Source organism: Chiloscyllium punctatum, chromosome 18, assembly GCF_047496795.1.
Source record: "Chiloscyllium punctatum isolate Juve2018m chromosome 18, sChiPun1.3, whole genome shotgun sequence".
Lineage (NCBI taxonomy): Eukaryota > Metazoa > Chordata > Chondrichthyes > Orectolobiformes > Hemiscylliidae > Chiloscyllium > Chiloscyllium punctatum.
Window position 1 is genome coordinate 77,608,200 of NC_092756.1, and position 20,559 is coordinate 77,628,758.

Here is a 20,559-nt window from a genome sequence, read left to right on the forward strand (position 1 = left end):
GAAAAAAAAGATCTGGTCATAAACTCATTATGGTTGTGGGATGTTTCTGTGTACATATTGGTTGTCATGTTTTCTCCATTACAGCAGTGACAACATTTTAAAAATACTTAGTAGATTGTAGTGTGTTTTAGATGTTCTTGGGTTACGAAAGACAATCTTGTAACATTGAACATCACACCCTTACAAAACCGAATAGGGCTTTGGGTCTGTGGCCAGTTGAAGGAGACATTTGAACCTGAAAATTTGATTTAAAAGAAGAAAATATTGATCATAGTATTGACTAACCTATTTTCCAAGTTGCGTTTAGGTATTGTGTTGTTGTAACTCTGAATAGTTGAACAAAAAGAAAACTGAAATGCTAATGCACATCATCAAGAGTTAAATTTTAAGGGAATAAAGGGAAGAGGGATGCTGCCAAACCTACTGAGTATTTCCAGCAATGTTACTTTTAATAAAGAAGACACACTGGATTGGATTGGTGTAAAAGGTGTTGTTTCACCTCACTGACATTTTGTCTGGAATATTCTTTCAGTTGATGTTACAAAGTAAAATATTGTGGATATGGGTGCAGTTTAATATGGGGATCAAGGGCAAAAAGCTAGGGAAGAGTTCTGCAGTCATTTAACATGTTTTGGTTTACGTTTTGCTGAGCTTCAATCTGATATAGTGCTCTATAGGCCATCAAGAGAATTGCAATGTTGATACTTACCATTTAAGGATTTATTAAAACATATATTTATGAATGAATACATTATATGAGTAGAAGTCAGCCAATAGCTCTTTGAACTGCTTCATCATTCAGTACGGATATGGCTAATCTGCCTTGCCTGTATTTTCTTGCATTATCGTCATCCCTCCGTTCTCTTGGCATCCTATGTTAAATGATCTCTAAATGAATGAGCATTTGCTGGAGAATTTCCAAAGATTCAAAATCTTTTGAAGAAATTTCTTCTCTTCTCAGGAAACCTGGTTAAATGTGGCAGATTGCATTTATTCAATAGATTTCTGTACCTCTTTGCCCCATTGTTTCGCATCTTCTCTTTTTCTCACTGCAACCCGCACCCCAGACTATTTCAAGGAGGGAAACAGCAAGAAACCTGTGCAGTGGGACACCAGTGAATTTCCATGAATGGGAAAACTGGTAAAGTCCTAATTCTTGGCTGTGTTCAAAATGTTATTGGAGTCTGAGTAGCAGATTATGGCAAAAATATCTGGCAGAATTGGATGATGTGTGACAAGACCCTTTTTAACATTGAGATCAATTCATTCCATCCGTGATTATGCTAGGCAACGGCAAGTTGTTAGTTTGGTATTAATGCCTTGTTAACAGCCCAAGTCACTCATTAATGTTCAGCCTTCCATCTCGCCAAAGTCACCAAAAAAGCACGACATAGAAAACTCAACAAGGAAACTGCAGTGAGCAACTGGCAGATTCAGGTCACTGCTTGATTTGAGTATGCTCTAAGCTGGAAGCCAGATATCAACATTTCAGGATATGCTCTGGACACTGACCACATTCATTCCATGTCCATGACTTTGACATCTGACATAACAGCCTCTCAGAACCCTCATGGCATTTCAAGATGCATTTAGAGGGTGCATCCACATTTCAGTGCTGCACCAACAACAGTGCAGTAACAAGGACATTGTGCACCGGAACACATTCCCAGCTCATAAATTGAACCAGGCTGCATTCCTGGGCTCTTCACTTTTTTTCATAACACCCTCACACTCTGAACCTTCCTGAATGCTCACAAAATCCTCTTCGAATTACCTTACCTTCCTTTTTGCATTTTTTTATCCCCTCAGCCAGAGATACCAGCCTTTTGTTATTTCAGTCTTTGGTCAAATCAAGGTGGATAGCTTTCACTCAGGGCTTCCTGGCACAATAAGTGCAGTTGATTAGATTAGATTACAAGTCCAGGCCCTGCACAGGAATTCCGAGCAAGTCAGGACCCTCGTCACATAAGGCGTGAGGAGCTGAATAACAGGTGCTACAGTACCTGTTTTGAACCTGCTTTTCAGTATGCTGTTTCTCTTATGGACTAAGAGAGGTAGGTGTGAGTTGAAAGCAAGTAGGCACAGTTACTTCTGTGATATAAGTGAAGAGGTGTCCTGACCAAGTGAATCAGCAATATTGTGGATATGATGAGTTAGTGGTGTCAGGGTTTGGAGTGAGTTGAAAAGATGTTGCAGGTTGTAGTGACCAGACTGATTCCTGGGATGGCAGGACTGACTTCTGAAGACAGACTGGATCAGTTAGGACTGGAGTTTAGAAAATTAGGGGGTAATCTCATAATCTAAAACATTCCAACAGTGTTCCTGATAACTGGGGATATAATGTAAGGTTGTGGGGTAGGCTATTTAGGAGTGAGTGTGGTGAGGCTATGGAATTGTCTGTCACAGGAAAGGATTGACAGCAAAACATTAAATGTTTTTAAGGTGTTAGAGATTTGGTGTTGTAGCTAAAAGAATCAAGGGATATTGGGGGGGGGGGGGGGGGGGGGGGTTGTGCTCTGGGGTAGGACTGGGTTTTGAGCTCAATGATCAGCCATGATATTATGAATGGCAGAGTATGCTGGAGGAGTTGAATGGCCTACTCCAGCTCCTATCTTCTACATTTCTTAGAGCTAAAGGGGACAAAACAGGAACAAGAGTTGGGTTTTTTTTTGATTAGATTACTTAGTGTGGAAACAGGCCCTTTGGCCCAACAAGTCCACACCGACCCACCACCCACCCATACCCCTACATTTACCCCTTACCTAGCACTATGGGCAACTTAGCATAGCCAATTCACCTAACCTGCACATTTTTGGACTGTGGGAGGAAACCGGAGCACCCGGAGGAAACCCATGCAGACACGGGGAGAATGTGCAAACTGCACAGTCAGTCACCTGAGGCAGGCATTGAACCCGGGTCTCTGGTGCTGTGAGGCAGCAGTGCTAACCACTGTGCCACCGTGCTGCCATTGGATGATTAGCTGTGCTTCTAATGTCTGTATATTTCTATGAATAGAGGTGTGGGTGGTGAGTACAAAGCAGAGATAGTGAATGTGAGATATCAGAAAAGATAATGGAATTTATGGTGATCCTCCCAGGTGGATGAGATTGTTATAAACCAAGTGCCCACCTCCACCGCTGATCCTGGGAGAAAAGGAAGTCTTGCACTGGCACCATCCCTACCTGCAGGACCCTAGAGGAGCTGATTCATTCCTGTCTGCAATGACTGGGACCTCTTGAAATAATCGAATAAGACTAAAGCTGCCAGTTCTTCCCTTTTCACTGTATCTTTAAGGAGGGGGCGGGGAGAGGAGGGATATCAGTGCACCTGACGCCTCAGCAGCTTGGGGGGGGGAAAGAAGGGTGTTTCTTGTAGCGGTAACGTCCCTACCTCTGAGATAGAAAGCCTGGTTTTAAGTGTCACCTGCTAAAGGGGTGTGTCATAACATATTTAGAACTACTTTATTAAAACAAAAATCCTCTGCTCAGCACCAGTGTGCTGCGTGACCGGCCGTGGGGGTGGGTCCTGGCCACAATTCGGCGGCCAACGCAGATGCAACCTCCAAGTAGGACCGTCACTCTGCAGTCAGGGGAATGATGAGAGCCGCAACGTAAGGTACCATGAGCTGCAAGTTATGTATTAGATGACAACTTAAAACGTGTCTCAGAAAGCGACGCGTCTTTTCCAGAAGGAGTCACGGGTAGTTTTAATCGATGCGATTTTGCTGGAAACCTTGTTAGCCTCCGAAGGAAACAACACTTGTGGTGAAACTCTTGAAATGCTGCAATTTGTTTGATTACGGACTCCCCTTCCCACCATGGACTGTAGGGAACTGTCAGTCACCGTGTACAACAAACATATCTTTTAAGAACTGCATTTTGCAATGCTGGGGATTATTTTTCTAGGAGTTTCATGACCGGAATGTTGTTGCTTCAGGTTTGGTGCGGACAAGTTCTCCGAGTGCAGTGTTTGTAGCTGGTTTTCCACATGGAAAGTTGAAGATTTGTTGCATTTCCTGCCAAATAATGCAGAAATTCAGCCAAATAATGCAGAAATGTTGCGCTGACATTTGTGCAACTGGCCTCTCGTGTGGAGTTTTCTGTCCTGGTCTTCGGTTGAAGGGACGTGGGGCAAGATCACCAAAAAATTGCTTTGTTTTTAAACAAAAAGCAACTTTATCTCTTATTTTCCTATGGCCCCAAGTGAGTATTCGGGGGCGATGCCTTTTGTCAGCGCAGTGGCTTGCTTAAAGTTCGAGGCGAATATTTTTGACAGGAGCAGGTGCCAGAATTGCTTCAAAGCTTTTCATCTCCATCGAAAAGACCACGGTCGCGATGACAACCAGGTGAAACAAGAACTAATTCTTAATAATTAATTTTTTTTGTATATTATGTGAAAACACTAGGAGGGCTTTCAGAGAGGATTAAAGGCTGGGCATTTACCCAGCGAAGCCAACGAATTTTTAATTTGATAAAATATGAATGAGTTTAAAACGTTCACTAAACGTTTTTAAAATACTATTTCTCAAATGTTGGAGAACACGTACATAAAAATTTATTGTAGGGTGCAGTTTTGCCACAAATTTCTAACAGTTGACTGATTAAGAATTATGTAAACGATAGTATAGAATCAGGCCCTTCGCCCACATGGGCACTGCTGGGATTTAAGCTCTATTAAAGCCTGCTCCCACCCTCCAATTCCCCATTAAACTTCGTTAGTATAATCTCTTCTGTTTTGCTACCCTGTTAGTTTTCCTGGAATGCATCTGACAATCTCCTCAACTACTCATACACATTCTCACCGCCCTCTGGTTAAAAACCGTTTCGTGTGAATTCCCTAATCGATTTAATTGTGATTGTCTTATATTTGTACCTCTTGGTTTTAGGCTTTCTGACAAGTGTAATAATTTTTCTTGTGTTTTCCTATCAAGCCCCTTGATAATCTACAAACCTCTATTAGGGGTCAACCCTGATTTTTTTTTAAGAGAAAGAGCCCCAACCTGTATGGTTATTCCTGATGGGCATAACTTCTAAGTTCATCCTTGTAAATCTTTTGTGCTCTTTCTCCAGTGTCTGCATCCCTTTTGTAGGGTGAAGACTGGGACTGCACACAGTACTGTGAAGTGTGGTCTCCAACCAAATTTGTATATCTGTTCAACATAATTTTTCTGTTTTGTTCACGCATAATCCCATTTTACAGGGACAACGAATGAAGTTTAGCATTTTTTTTCTGCATGCGTGAGATGCAAATAAGCAAAGTACAAGAAAATACACTTTGGTAAATGTTTTGAAAGGAGATGTTCAGACATTTTCGTTTGAAACAAATGCATTTATAACTAGTGGGCATTGTAGAAGCGTGAAAAAAAAGCAAAGGAGATTGTATGGTCCATTGTGTACAGCACCATTGGGAAAAGAGTGATCCAGCCTGATTCCATTTCAAAATCTTAGTTCATAGCCCTGTAGGGCTATGGCACCGCATGTGCATATTCCAAGTTTTTAAAAAATCTGCTGGTTGATAGAAAGCATGTACCAGGTTTCTTTAATGAAGAAGAATCATTATTACAGGTAAATAGATTCCTACCACAGGTAAGCAATTAAATTAATCAGCTAAACTTTACTGTTATGAAATGGCGATAGATAGTTGAAACAAAATAGCCTTTCTATCTCTGTATTCGTAACATGGTAAAATTTAAAGCCTTAAAAGACACTCCAAAATTGACCAAAATGGCTTCTAAACAGAATAACCAATCCCAGAATCTCTGAAAAATCAATTCCTGATACCAGAGTAATCTAATTGGTCTACGTTTTAACATCAAAGACCTTTGTTTTCAGCTCTGTCTACACACAATACAGACAGACAAACAAATACAGATAAGGCATAATTTAAAAGAAAATAACAAAACTGGTCATATTACGTAAGTGATTTGTTGTTCCACAGGCAGAATTGATGGTTTCTTGGTTGGATTTCTGAAGATGTCCATCAAGGCATTAATATATATAACGTAGCTTTCTACTCTCTGAGCTTCTAAGAGCTGAGAAGGAAGGTTAGGCAGGAAGCTTTCAAATCTTTACGCTGCGACATGAACAGCCAGATTCCTTTTTCATAAAAAAATGGATGTTAAAACCCAATTTAAACACTGACCACTTTCTGATAGACTGATCACCTCCTCTATGAGGCCTCAGTTACCATTCAACATTTGTCATCTGCTTGAACATAATGTCTTTTCTAGATTTGTTGGAACCATTTCCCAGTTCCTGATTTTGATCAGGAACCAACCTGAAATTTGGTCTGGTCTCACAAATAAACAAAAGCTTGCTAGATCTCCTCTTTTTATCACAAGCAGCTACTCACAGTTCCCAGTTCACAGAACCAAAATTGATCAAAGAATGAAATAAAAATAACTAAATACAGTGAGGGCTCTAACCCTACAAATAAAAGCTCTAAACCTCATAAACTCCCATGACACCAGGTTATAGTCCAACAGGTTTATTTCAGATCACTGAAGTGAAGAGAAGCGCATAGACACAGAATTCATAGTCTCCAGCACTCTCTTATTTTTAATTTTTTGGAATTATCTCTCTGCCTCAATTAATCAGAACATAGGTCATCCCTTCATTTGCTATTCAGCTGTTGACACTTTACTCACACCACCTGACACTTCTGATTACCTGCAGAGACTTGTTAAGCCTTTCAACTTGCTCCTCTCACCATTTCTGCGATCTTTTGATCTCTTTCCCTATAAATTGTGTGCCTCTGTACTTCACTTCACCTGATGAAGGAGCAGTGCCGTGAGAATTCATGATTTCAAGAAAATCCATTGGACCATAACCTGGTATTGTGTGACTTCTGACCTTGTTCATCCTAGTCCAACATATCTACATCTTAAACTCCCCTTTGTCCATAGCCAACAGACGTAAACTGGGGGAGAAAAAACATGGGTGGAGGGAAACCCCAAAAGTCTTTGTTGAGAAGATCTTTTCGTTTGATTCTCACTGATTCATAGATTTCTCCTCGACCTTTTTTTTTAATGCTTCCACTGGTTTGCATAGAGTGGCATTTAACTTAATGAAGGTATTTGACTTATCCAGCGCAAAGTCACAACTTGTGCACCTGCTGAAAGAAGGTTAAGCTGGTTTTCTCAGGTTTTAAGTAGCTTACTTGAGAGAACAGAGAGAGAGTTTCCTGGCGACTGCAGACCTGTTTTCTTTTCTAGTCTGATGTAGCATCCTTCTGTCTGGTTCACAGCCCAAGCTGTTTAGCCACCTGACAACCAGTCCCCTAGTTGTTGGCATTCAGAGTATTTTTGTCATTGATAGCTGGTCCCTTGTCCACAAACTAATCAACTTCACTTGTAAACAACCCCTAGGCTTCAAATTGTATGCATGTTGCTGGTTCACAAAAGGTGAACCTTTAAGCTAGCTTTCAAAACATTCAGGCATCCTTGTAAATCCCTGTTTTTAAAACAGTTCTTTCTCACTTCAGTCCATAGTTTTAGAAAGTGCAAGAACTGAAAGACAAAGTCTGTACGATAATCTTAGACCCACAGTTCTCACTTTCAAACTGGATGTAAAATTTGATCCTATTACAATTGTTACCCAATTTTTTACTCTGAGTTGTTAATTAATTCTGTCAGGTTACACAACATGAAGTTTAGTATTGTATAATACTGGATTAGTGGTGCTGGAAGAGCACAGCAGTTCAGGCAGCATCCAACGAGCAGCGAAATCGACGTTTCGGGCAAAAGCCTTATTGTATAATACTGTCAATATCAATTGCTCCAGGCCACAACGTGCATGTTGCCACAGTGTCTCAGACTCCTCAGGAAGCCAGTTGGCTGTTGCAAATCAGTCTGGTGTCAGCAGCAGGGAGTTTGACACTATTCTAGGAAGGCTGGTTCAGTACTTGTCTCCTTGCCCGACCAGTGCGGCTACTCTGTTGTTGGACTTGCCTTTGGGCAGAGGACTCGAGAGGAAGATAGAGCAAAGCTGATTATGGTGGTGGAATGAGTCCAGAACAAGGAGGCACAAGTTTTTCATCAGACCCTGGCTGTTTGGGGTGTTTTCAAGCACTTTTCACTCTGAAAATCTACTGAAGGTGGGGATAGGGGTGCTAATAATAACCATCATCTGGGGGGGGCGGAGGTATGGTGGCACAGTGATTAACATTGCTGCTTCACAGCACCAGGGATCTGGGTTTAATTCTGCCTGCATGGAGTTTGCAAGTTCTCCCTGTTTCAGCGTGAGTTTCCTCTGTGTGCTCCAGTTTCCTCCTGGTGTCCAAAGATCTGCAGATAAAGTGGATTGGCCATAAGAGACCAAAGTCTCCAGCAGGTGCTGGAGATCAAAGTCGAAAAGTGTGGCACTGGAAAAGCACAACCGGTCAGGCAGCATCCGAGGAACAGGAGAATCGACATTTCGAGTATAAGTTCTTCATCAGGAAAGTGCCATAGTACAAATAGGGTAATGGGGATAGAGTTGAAGGGTGAGGTTGATTGGGATGCTGTTCAGAGGGTTGATACAGACTCAATGGGCCGAATGACCGCTTTCCACACTGTAGGGATTCTGTAATTCTATGACAATAGAACATCTGCCTTTCATCTCACAAGAACCAAGGAATCATCACAGCATAAAATAAGGCCCTTCAGCCTGTTGTTTCCATGCTGGCTCTCTGTAAAGTATGTCAGTTAATCCCACTCCCATGCCCATTCCCAGCAGTGTTGCGGATTGTTACTGTTCTGGCTCTTATTCAATGTCCCTCTGAAAGCTCCAATGTGTTTCTGCTCTCACCACACCTTTAGATAATGCATTCTGGATTCTAACCAATTGCTGCATAAAAAGGCTTTTCCTTGTGTCACTCTGATTTTGCCAGCCATTTTAAATTAATAGAAACATAGAAAATGGGAGGAAGAGTAGGTCAGTCAGTCTTCTAACTCTGCTATTCCATTTAGTATGATCATGGCTGATCCTCCAACTCAATAACTTGTTCTCACTTTTCCCCTATATCCTTTGATCCCTTTAGGCCCAAGTGCTATATCTAACTCCTTGAAATCATAAATGTTTTGGCCTCAGCTGCTTTCAATGGTAGTGAATTCTACAGGGTGATCACTATCTGGGTGAAAACAAATTCTCTTCTCAGTCCTAAATGGTTTATCCCGTATCTTTAGACTATGACCCCTGGTTTTGGACTCCCCGATAAGGAACATCCTTCTTGCATCCATCTTTCCTCGTCTTGTTAGCACTTTATAGATTTCTGTGAGAACCCCCTCATTCTTGTGAACTCTAACCAATTCAATCTCTCCATATGTGAGTGCTGCCATTCAGGATTGAGCCTGGTAAACCTTCAAAAACTGCACATCATATTCCAGCTATGGTTTTATCAAGACCTTATATAGTTGCAGCAAGACATTCCTGCTCCTGAACTCCAATCTCTTGCGATGAAGACTAACATACCATTTGTCTTCTTGACTGTCTACAGCATTTGCATGCTTCAGTAACTGTTGAATGCGGACACCCAGGTCTCATTGCACATACCCCTCTCTTATATAGTGATTCAGATTATAATCCTCCTTCCTGTTTTGCTCCCAAAGTAGATAACTTTATGTTTATTTACATTACAGGGATACTGATTCAGCCATGCATTTGACCGTTTACTGAGCTTGTCCAAATCGCACTGAAGCAAAAACCGAAACTGCTGGAAATACTCAGCAGGTCTGGTAGCATCAACAGAGAGAGGAACTTCAGTTGCGTAGATAGTTGGGAGAAGTTGGGGCTGAGGTCCTTGGAAAAGAGTTTTGATCGAGATATTCAAAGCTCACATTTCAGGTTGAGTGACCCTTCCTCAGAACTGTAGCATCTCTGCATCCTGCTCACAGCTCCCACTCAGCTTTAAGTCATCTTCAAATATAGAGATTTAGTTCCCTCATCTGAATCATTAGCATATACTGTGAATACCTGGGATCTTAGGATTGATCCCTGTGGCACTGCACTAGTCACTGCATGCCAATTGGAGAAGGAGAATGTGGAGATGAATCTCATTGTTTTGTGCATGCTGAAAGGACCGCTATACCATTTGAGCTAATTCCAACACACAAATTAAACTGATACTTTCTAGTTCTTAACCCTTCCACCAGTTAAACCAGGATCTTGCAATCTGAGTCCATCATGATTTTGAACATTTCTATTAAAACTTCTCCACTTGCTGGATGAGTGTGACTTTAACAATGCTTGAATCTTGAAATCATCTCAGAAAAAGCAGCCCACTTGATTGGCATCAAACCATTACCTTAAAAATTAACAGTCTGCACCACTCGTGCTGAGTGGTACCATTATGCATATCTACAAGATATTCACAGAATAGTTACTAGATTTGACCAATCTTGTCTATAGCAGTTCTCCAAAGAAGCATCTTCTATATAGGCTTGCACAATTTTCCTTTACAGATGATAATCCAATTCCCTCTTGAATTCCTCAATTGAACTTGCCTCCACCACACTCACAAGCACAGCATTCCAAATCCTAACTGTTTGGTGCACGAAAATAATGTCCATTGTTTCTTTTAACAATTGGCTTAGAATCTGTGTCCTCTTCTTTTTCCTTCTCTCAATGAGAAAAATTTTCCTTGTGTGCCCTGTCCTGACCCCTCATGAATTTGAATATCTCAATCAAAACTCTTTTCCAAGGACCTCAGCCCCAACTTCTCCAAACTATCTATGCAGCTGAAGTTCCTCATCCCTGAAATAATTCTTGTGAATCTTTTCTACGATATCTGACAAAGCATCTTTCGAACCTGAGACCTCCACCACCTACACAAAGAAAAGTGCCTGGGAGCACCACCTCCTGCAAGTCATGTATTATCCATGACTTTGAAGTGTATTATCATTCCTTCACTATAAAGTATTGGAAATTCTCTCCTTACCAGTGTACCGACCCCAAACCGTGGTTGAAGAAGTTGGTGACGTGGCAAGTAGGGATGAGCAATAAATGCCAATCAGGTAAAAACAATGACTGTAGATGCTGGAAACCCAGAGTCTAGATTAGAGTTGTCACCCCAGTTCTAAATTTCCAGCTCAGCACTGTCCCCATGACTTGTCCCACCTGCCTACCTTCTTTTCCACCTATCCACTCCACCCTCCTCCCTGACCTATCACCTTGATCCCCTCCCCCACTCACCCATTGTACTCTATGCTACTTTCTCCCCACCCCCACCCTCCTCTCATTTATCTCTCCACCCTTCAGGCACTCTGCCTGTATTGCTGATGAAGGGCTTTTACCCGAAACGTCTATTTTACTGTTCCTCGGATGCTGCCTGAACTGCTGTGCTTTTCCAGCACCACTCTATACTAGACTCTAATAAATGCCAATCACTTACATCCTATTAATGAATGAAGCAAAAGATAGTGTAGCCAAGCCAATGAGTTTGAAAGGGATCTGCAGCAAGGGCAGTAGGCCCAAAGACTTAACGGTAGCCTTGACAATGGGTATGAATAGATAAATCAATTTAACCGTTGAAGATTTGATTCATCCTTTTTAGAAAATGATATGAATCTTATGCAGTAGTGTTTGGGGTAGTTTTGAACATTATAAAATGATGTTTGGTTTAGATTGGCCATTATTTTCTGGATGTGCCAAATTGTCAAACCCTAATATTGAACACCTAATGTAACTGTCAGGCTCTGAAGAGTTCATTGTAACTTGTGACCTATCCGTTTTCTCCACGACGTTTTCCTTTATGTATCGAGGTCTTAGGGAGTTAGTTTAAAAAGCCTTCCAAGCATAGTACAAGCCAGTGACAAATACATGATTCTAACTGATGGAGCATACATCAGTGTTTGCATCAAACTCACCCCTACTCATCAGGCAAGTCCCTGTGAAAATCTCTGAGTCAGCTGGCATACTATATTGCAAATGTGCCAACTCAGAGCTTTAATGTTGTTATGTAAATGGAATAAAATATTAATTACTTTTGCTAAGTAGGAACTTGGGTAGGAGATTGAAATCTTGAAAAGCACATTGTACACTAATGGAATCCATGTTTGGACACAAACAACATAAGATCTGATTAACTGGAAACTTATTGACCTAAATCTTGCTGGAACGATAATGGGTTTGCATGTTGCTAGTAATGTGCAAAGTTCCCACAAATCCAAGGGTTAAAAAAGATACACTGAGTTATGAATCTCTCAAACCTTTTGATCGATTGCTTCTGTTACGTTGCTGTATTTTACATGTTAATTCCCATCTAAATTGCTAGAGAAAACAATAGTTTGTAATTGATGTTGCCAATACCTTTCTAACAATGTGACTATTGTTAATACGGGGCTAATCAAGCTCTCTGTGCCCAGAAAGAAACTGTGGAATCTCATTCCTGCATGAAGGAAATGCTTAGTGATTTAAAACATAATAAATTTGAATCTTTTTCTTACATTTCCTTTCTGTCCCTTTTATTTTCTTTCTTGCTGTCTTTTTATTTCCCACTCTGGATTTCGTACTGTACTTGGTTTGACTCTAATTTTAACCCTGTTTCCATTCCTCTTGATTCTTACTTAATCGAATAGTGGTCTCATTGGTTGAGCATTCAGTTGGATTAGATTAGATTACTAGATTAGATTACTACAGTGTGGAAACAGACCCTTCGGCCCAACAAGTCCACACCGCCCCACCGAAGCGCAACCCACCCATACCCCTACATCTACCCCTTACCTAACACTACGGGCAATTTAGTATGGCCAATTCACCTGACCTGCACATCTTTGGACTGTGGGAGGAAACCGGTGCACCCGGAGGAAACCCACGCAGACACGGGGAGAACGTGCAAACTCCACATAGTCAGTCGCCTGAGGCGGGAATTGAACCCAGGTCTCTGGCGCTGTGAGGCAGCAGTGCTAACCACTGTGCCACCGTGCCTGCCAGTTCTGAAGAAGGGTCATATTAGACTGGTGACGTGAGCTCAGTTCAGGCATACTGAGCTTCTACAGCACTGTCTGTTTTTATCTCAGGTCACCCATGTCTAGGATGTCTCCAGTCAGTGAAATATGCTCTGATGTCCCATTGCCTTTGCAATCCCCTTTATCAACTCGGTCATCAACCAAATTACAGGGTAAAAGATTTCTCAGACTAATACCCATTTTTGAGATTGCTAAATTGATGGTGTATGTCTGTCTTGGGAGAATGAAGAGATGCATCCAAGGCGAATGCCAACTGTAAGAACTTTCTAAGCATCGACTCTGAACCTGGTCACCCTGAGGCCTTCTTTGGACGATGCCTCCTTATATTGCAGAGGTAAGCACTCTGAAATAAAAACAGAAAGTGCTGGAGAAACTCAGGTGCAGTAGCATCTGTGGAGAGAGAAACAGAGTTAAATTTTGAAATCCAATATAACTTTTCTTCAGAACTGGAGAGAGAAATGGGCAAGGATTTAGACTGTAAACGTAAGTAGGGAGGAGCATGTGTTAGAAGGGAAGGTGGGGAAGGGTGAGAGGGTAAAGGAGATTGGTTACAGAGTCTTATGACAGAAATCATGGGCCCAAGCACTATCACCCTCACCTTATCACCCTCACCTTAACCTCCTGCCACCTATCGCATTTCCAACACCCCTCCCCCAAGTCCCTCCTCCCTACCTTTTATCTTAGCCTGCTTGGCACACTTTCCTCATTCCTGAAGAAGGGCTCATGCCCGAAACGTCGATTCTCCTGCTCCTTGGATGCTGCCTGACCTGCTGCGCTTTTCCAGCAACACATTTTCAGCTCTGATCTCCAGCATCTGCAGTCCTCACTTTCTCCTGAGAGATGAATGGTGTCAGCTTGCACTGACGCAGTGCCAGCCTCACCATTTCAGATATTCAGGGAATCAGAGATGCTACCCATCTCTGAAACCTCCCTCTAGCAGCTAAAGCTCCACACTCTGTGGGTGACTAATCCTAAGCTTTCATTGGTAACCTGTGCTTTCTTGTCTTGCAAGGGTAGCCTTAGAGACACAGGTGTGAATCTGAGGGATGTCAGCTTCTGAAATGGATGCAGTGCACTAGGTGAGGGGAACCAGGTGCATCTGACCCTGGCAAATGTTTGAGGAGCATGCTCAATCCCATTTGAGAAATGGAAGAGTTAAGAGAGATATCAGTTCCATAAGGAGAAAATCTTCAGAAAGCTGCAGCACCAAGCAATTTAGGTTCTCGTGCATGAATCACAAAAAGGATACAAATTCAGCAAGTAATAGGGTAATAAATAGTCTGCTGGCCTTTATTTCAAGAGGAATAGAGTATAAAAATAGAGTCATTCCTTCTAGAACTAAACAAGACACTTGTCAGACCATAGCTGGAACCGTGAGAATAGTTTTGGTTCACTTTTCGAAGGAAAGATATACTGGTATTGGAGGTGGTCCAGAGAACGTTCATTAGGCTGATACAGGATATGGAGCGGTTTACTTAGGAGGAGAGATTGAGCTTTGCTCATTGGAGCTTTGGGAAATGAGAGAAGATCTTATTGAAAAGTAAAATTCTTAGGGGAATGTACAGGATAGATGCAGAAAGGCTGTTTCCCTTTATTGGGAGAAGCTAGGGCCGTGGTAAAGGATTCTGTAGGTTTATAGAATCACACAGCATGGAAACTGACCTTTAGTCCGACTCATCTGCGCTGATCAGACATCCGAATGTGACCTAGTCACATTTGCTAGCATTTGGCCTATATCCCTCTAAAATCTTCCTATTCACATACCCATCCAGATGCGTTTTAAATGTAATTGTACCAGCTTCCAATACTTCCTCAGTCAGCTTATTCCATACATGCAGGACACTCTGCGTGAAGTATTACCCCTCAGGGCCTTTTTAAATCTTTCCCCTTTCACCTTGAACCTGTGCCATCTAGTTTTTGATTCACCAACCCTTGGAAAATGGCCTTGGTATTCACCATATCCATGTACCTCATGGCCTCTATAAGGTCAATTCTCAGTCTTCGACTGTCCATGGAAAAAAAGTCCCCAGCCTATTCAGCCTCTTCCTATAACTCAAACCATCCAGTTCCAGCAACATCCTTGTAAATCTTTGCTGCAATGTCTCAAAGTTTAATAATATCCTTCTTCCTCTAGAAGGATGACTGAATTGTACGCAGTGTTCTAAAAGTGGCCTCACCAATGTCCTGTACAGCTGCAACATGATGTCTCAACTCCTATACTTAATGTTCTGATCAAATAAGTGTATTCATGGCTGAGCTAGACAGATTATTAATTAGTGAGGGAATCAAGAGTTGTGAGAAAAGGCAGAAAAACGGAGTAAAGGATTATCAGATCAGGCATAATCCCAGAGTAGACTTGATGAGTCGAATGGTCTACTTCTGCTCCTGTGCCTTGTTTGATTTGTTTTATTGTTGTCACATGTATCTTAGTATAGTGAGAAGTTTCTTTTGTGAGCAGTACAGGCAGATCATAAGGTGTTTAGGCGAAGTGAGGCGTACTGGGTTACAACTGTACAGGAGGTGCACAAAGCAAAATCAACATTAGATTGTCAGAATCATTGGTGACCTTTAAGCGGCATTTGGATAGGTACATGGATGGGTGCTTAATCTAGGATAGAAGTTCGGCACAACATCGTGGGCCGAAGGGCCTATTCTGTGCTGTATTGTTCTATGTTCTATTTGAAATTAGACTGGTCCATTCAGCAGGGAAGAAGCTCTTCATGAACCTGTTAGTACATATGTTCAGGCTTTTGTATCTTCTGCCTGACAGAAGAAGTGGGAAGAGAATATTACCGGGATAGGAGGGTTTTTTTTTATGATGTTTGCGGCCTTTCCACAGCAACAAGAAGTATAAGTGGAGTCCATGGATGGAGGGTTGGTATCTGTGATGACCTGGGCTGTGCGCACCACTTTTTGTAGTTTCTTACGGTCCTGGGCAGAACAGTTGCCATACCAAGCCTTCAGGCACCCAGATAGAATGATTTTCCTGGTGTACCTGTAAAAGTTAGTGAGGGTCCTTATGGACTTGCTGGATTTGCTAAGCTGCCTGAAGAAGAAGAAGAAGAGATGTTGTTGTGCTGCCTTGACTGTCACATCCAGGAGGACCAGGACAGTTGTTGTTGGTTATCGTCACTCCTAGGAACTTGAAGCTCTCGATCCTTTCCACCTCACCTCTGTTGATGTAGATAGGGGCGTGTCCTGCTTTCTTCCTGAAGTCAATGATCAGATCTTTTGTTTTGCTGACATCATGACTTAATGATTGGAGATAAGTGGCAGTAGTGGACCAAAGAAAGGTGAATGTGAGGATCAGAAGTTAGGTGCTGCCTATGGTGAATAAATTCGTAACAAATAGGGCCTCAGTCCATATTTTTAATAAAAGCCACTTAATTTTTTTTTGAGTTGTAAGTTTGAACTTCTGTTGAGTGGTGCTGTAGTGGCTGCACTAGAATGGAGGGTGCAATTGAAACGTGACAATTTTCCTGAAAGAATATTCCCATTGTAAATATGAATAGGGAGTTAATAATTAGCGAAGTCAATAAAATTAATTTTTGAATATTGCTGATATATGTTGAGGTAATAGGTATTAATTCATCGTTGTGCTACAATTATTGAGCACTCTCACCCACAACACTAAATTAACACTTGTTTCTACATTTTGCCTTTAAATCCAACAAGCTCCAGTAAACTGGAAATGGAAGTCTGACTGTATATCGTTCAAATATAGCATAGTTAGATGAACAGCAAAGGACCCACTATTCTGTCCAAACCATTTACTTCCTCTTCAGCCTTAAATGAACGTCTTCTACAGAGCTGCATTTCTGAAACAGAAACAAAAACAGAAATTGCTGGAAAAGCTCAGCATCTGTGGAGAGAAATCAGAGTTAATGCTTGAGGTTCAGTGACCCACCTTCATTCTTCTGTCATTGGTCACCCAACAGGTCCACCCAGACAGATCCCTGCCTTCCCGTTGCCTAGTGAACAGACTGCCTGATTGGATGAAACATTGTTATTGTTCAGACAACTTGTTTTCTCCACATACAATATTTTAAGAACCAATAAACCAAAGTGTCTAAGAAAATGTTTAAAAAAAAACCCAGAATGTTTCAATACCTCTAAGATATTTCTCCCAGATTCACCTTTTAACTCCTGGACCCTTCAGGACAATTCTGGATGGCTGGCAGACCTGTGAACTCATGTCTTTAAGTCAATCTTGCTGTACCCCTTTCAAATCCTGAAATGGCCCTTTAACTCTCATTGGTCATCTTCTGCCCTAAAACAAAGCTGGCTGTCCTTCTGACCCTGTGACCTCAGCAAACAAACAGCTCCTTGAGCAAATGAAAGCCTAGCGTTTATCTAACTCCATCAACAACCTCAAGATGCCTCATAGCAGTTTACAGTCGAAGAGGCAGTGCCTGATATTTAGTCACTGTTGTAATAAAGGTGGCAACCAATTTGCACACAGCAAGATTCCACACATAACATTGTAATAATGAGCAGATAATCTGTTTTTGTAATGTTTGAGGCATTAGTAGTCAGGACACTAGGGAAAACTCTTCTTTGAATTATGCTGTGAGATCTATTACATCCACCCCAACAGGCAGACAGGACTTCAGTTTAACCTCTCAGCTGTAATAGTTGCTTGGTTGTATCGAACTTGAATATCTCTCCTGAATAAAAAGGCTTGACTATGAGCTATTGAAGCTTTTCATCTTGTACACATCAGGACAGGTGCAAGAATGCCAAACTTGTTACTCTCTCTCTCTCTCGATGAATGCAAGATGTGAAATGTCTTTTCAGCATGTCTTTTCTTTTCTGTAACACTCAGACTGTGCAATATTCTCTCAGTATTGTACTGGAGTGTCAGACCTGTAAACAAATGTGTGGATGGTTCCTTGACCCCTTCACTGGAGATTTTGTGATTCATTACAGCTGTTAGGATTTTCGAAGCCAGCTGAGTGACTCAGCAGGATCGGGCAGCTGGAACTTGCAAAGATAATGGAGTTTTCCTTTTGGTGTTTGTACTGTTGCAGTTGGGTTAACATTCCTTCAGAAAACTACTAGCTCCTAGCTCAGTGACTTATAAAATAGTCATGACCTACATCTGAGTCAGCTGTGGCCCTATTGAATTACAATATTGTTCAAATGTAGAGATCTCACAGCTTAGGGTGGGACAATGGATGCTGTTGAACAATGCATGTCAGGTTAGTATTTCTGACTAATATTGTGAGCAGGGCAGATCCTAATCAGTATATCAGCACGGAGGTTGGTGTATTTGTGTGAGGCTGAAATATAGCAGTCAGGTCAGATGTGTGTTATTTTTGGCATCTTGGTTTGCTGAAGCTAAAGTATCATCCTTAAGTTGCAGTTTTACTTTGCTTTACAGAGTACAAATATAATTTTAAAGGCCATTTTCCCTATTTGCTTATATGTTACTTATATCCTGTTTAAGTCAAAATCCTGGCTGATTGACCCATCACCCCCGCCCTCTCTGCACTCCTTCATAGAGATGCAAAATTACCTCTCTCACTTTGTCCCTTTCTAGCTCTAAGCTCTATGGCATTATCTTTACATTTATTTCTTCATTTGCTTTTTCAACTCACTTGTTTTGAATAGACATCAAATGTTGGCCTTGTGATGAAATGAAAGAACCTGGATGAAATTTTTCACTATGGAGCTTTACAAGGGCTTCCAAGGAGAAACTTAATGTTTTGATAGAATTAGATTGGCTTTGATATTAATGTTCTTTTCATTATGATGAAAGAGGGGCAAGGAGGGAATTGGGTAGGAATGGTGGTAAAAGGCTTGACTTTTCCAACAAACTCCTAAAGTGTGATCAGGAACCAGATTTGAAATTTACCATTGCTTTCTAGCAGGTTGATACTGGAAGAAAGGTGGGAACTGATGGCTCCATAGTATTTTTACAGCATTGCTTGTGTCCAGGAGGAGCAGCAGCATTCCCTCCACAATCCTGCAGAAAGCTTTCAGCACCTCCCCTCGTTGATTGCTGACCTCATTTCCTATGAAGCATCATACTGATGCACCTTATAGATTCATACCACACGGAAACAGACCCTTCGGTCCAACCAGTCCATACCTGACCATAATCCCAAACTAAACTCGTCCCACCTGTTTGCTCCTGGCCCATATCTCTCCAAACCTTTCTTATTCATGTGAGATATAAGTTATTTTTGAAATACTGTGACAGTTCCTTTGCAGGCACATTTGGCAGTCATTTTGCACCAACAAGTAGTTGCAAAGAACAATTGGCCCATTTTTGAAAAATTACATTCATTGAGGGAGGCCAGAAACTACTTGTCGTCCTTGGACGAATGAACTAGCAAACTTTCCTGCTGTGCTTTTCCAGCACCACACTCTCGATTCCAATCTCCAGCTTCTGCTGTCCTCACTTTCGCCTAGTTGATTTTAGCAAACTTTCCTGCCAAGTTTAAAGGACAGAGATGAGTTAGGATTGTCGAAACTGAAGGATAGCGCCCAAACAAGACAGCATTTTCTGGCACTACAAGTGATCTGTGATTTCAGTCGCGATAACAAAGCCAAATCTAACACTGAGCCACGTAAGGAGATATTAAGGCAGGTATCATAAAACTGGCTCTAAGGCATTATTTTCAAGGAGTTTCTGAGAGGAAGGAAAAGGCAGAAACGTTCGTGGAAGGGGGAATTTAGGTTGGGAATTTTACTGTTTAGAGCCCAGGCAGCTGAAGGCATACAGACCAATGGAGTAACAAAGGAAATTGAGGATGTGCAGGAATTGAAGGGCTGCCAAAATCTTGGAGGGCTGTTTGTTTGGAGAGATCAGCAAAGATATTGAGGGGTGTCTATAGAGAGGTACTTGAAAACAGAAGGAGAAAGGTTGGTGTGATGATAATGTTATTGTACTAGTAATCTAGAGACCCAAACTAATGATTTTGGGACATGGGCTTAAATCCCAGTGCTATAAAGATAGTACTAGTAAAGGTGTCTTGACTCTGTGATTGATTGTTGTACAAATTTGCTAATGTCCTTTAGAAATGTTAATTTGCCAACTCTACCCAGTCGACCTTAGCCTACATGTGACTTCAGGCCCACAGCAATGTGGTTGATTCTTAAATGCCCTTTGAAATGACTGAACAAACCATTAAGTTAAAGGGCAGTTAAGAATGGGCAACAAATACTGGTCATGCCAATGACATCCACAGCCCAAAATTGAAAAAGGCTGAGCATTTTAAATTTAAATAAGTCAGCACAACTGTGGCGGGGAAAGGGACTTAATGTGAGTTGGGATGTGGGAACAAGATGCAGCTACGGAATGGGTTGGGGGTGTGCTACATAGATTTACTATTTGAAGTGAAGAAGAGCAGACATCTGAAATTGATTATTCCGTCTAATTCTGTTTATCTGCAGCTTGGCAGTCAGAACCTGCATCTATGTGCCAGTGCAGTTAACCAAGAAGATCTACAGATTATTACCCCAGACTGCAACCTGTACCTATGCTCCAGCCCTGAGGAGTTGATTGCCAGGTATGCGGTAAGGTGGCCCAGTGTGAAAGGCAAATGTCCTGAGACTGGCCACAAATGATCTATTATTTTCATTGCTAATCTATGTTTTGGAGTAACTCA

At 41.6% G+C, this 20,559-nt stretch overlaps 1 protein-coding gene across 6 annotated transcripts in view; it reads left to right on the forward strand.

Annotated features, from left to right (window-relative positions):
• Window positions 1–3,560: 3,560 nt before the first annotated feature.
• The window catches only part of triobpb (TRIO and F-actin binding protein b), a 373,748-nt gene continuing 356,749 nt past the window's right edge, over window positions 3,561–20,559 (forward strand). For 2 of the 6 annotated variants that reach the window (XM_072588503.1, XM_072588505.1), the window contains exons 1-2: window positions 3,561–4,345; window positions 20,345–20,460. In XM_072588503.1, the coding sequence (XP_072444604.1) occupies window positions 4,193–4,345; window positions 20,345–20,460 (269 nt within the window). In that variant the 5' untranslated portion in view covers window positions 3,561–4,192. The remainder of the gene's footprint in view (window positions 4,346–20,344; window positions 20,461–20,559) is intronic. The other 4 variants (XM_072588506.1, XM_072588507.1, XM_072588508.1 and 1 more) reach the window with 2 other exon arrangements.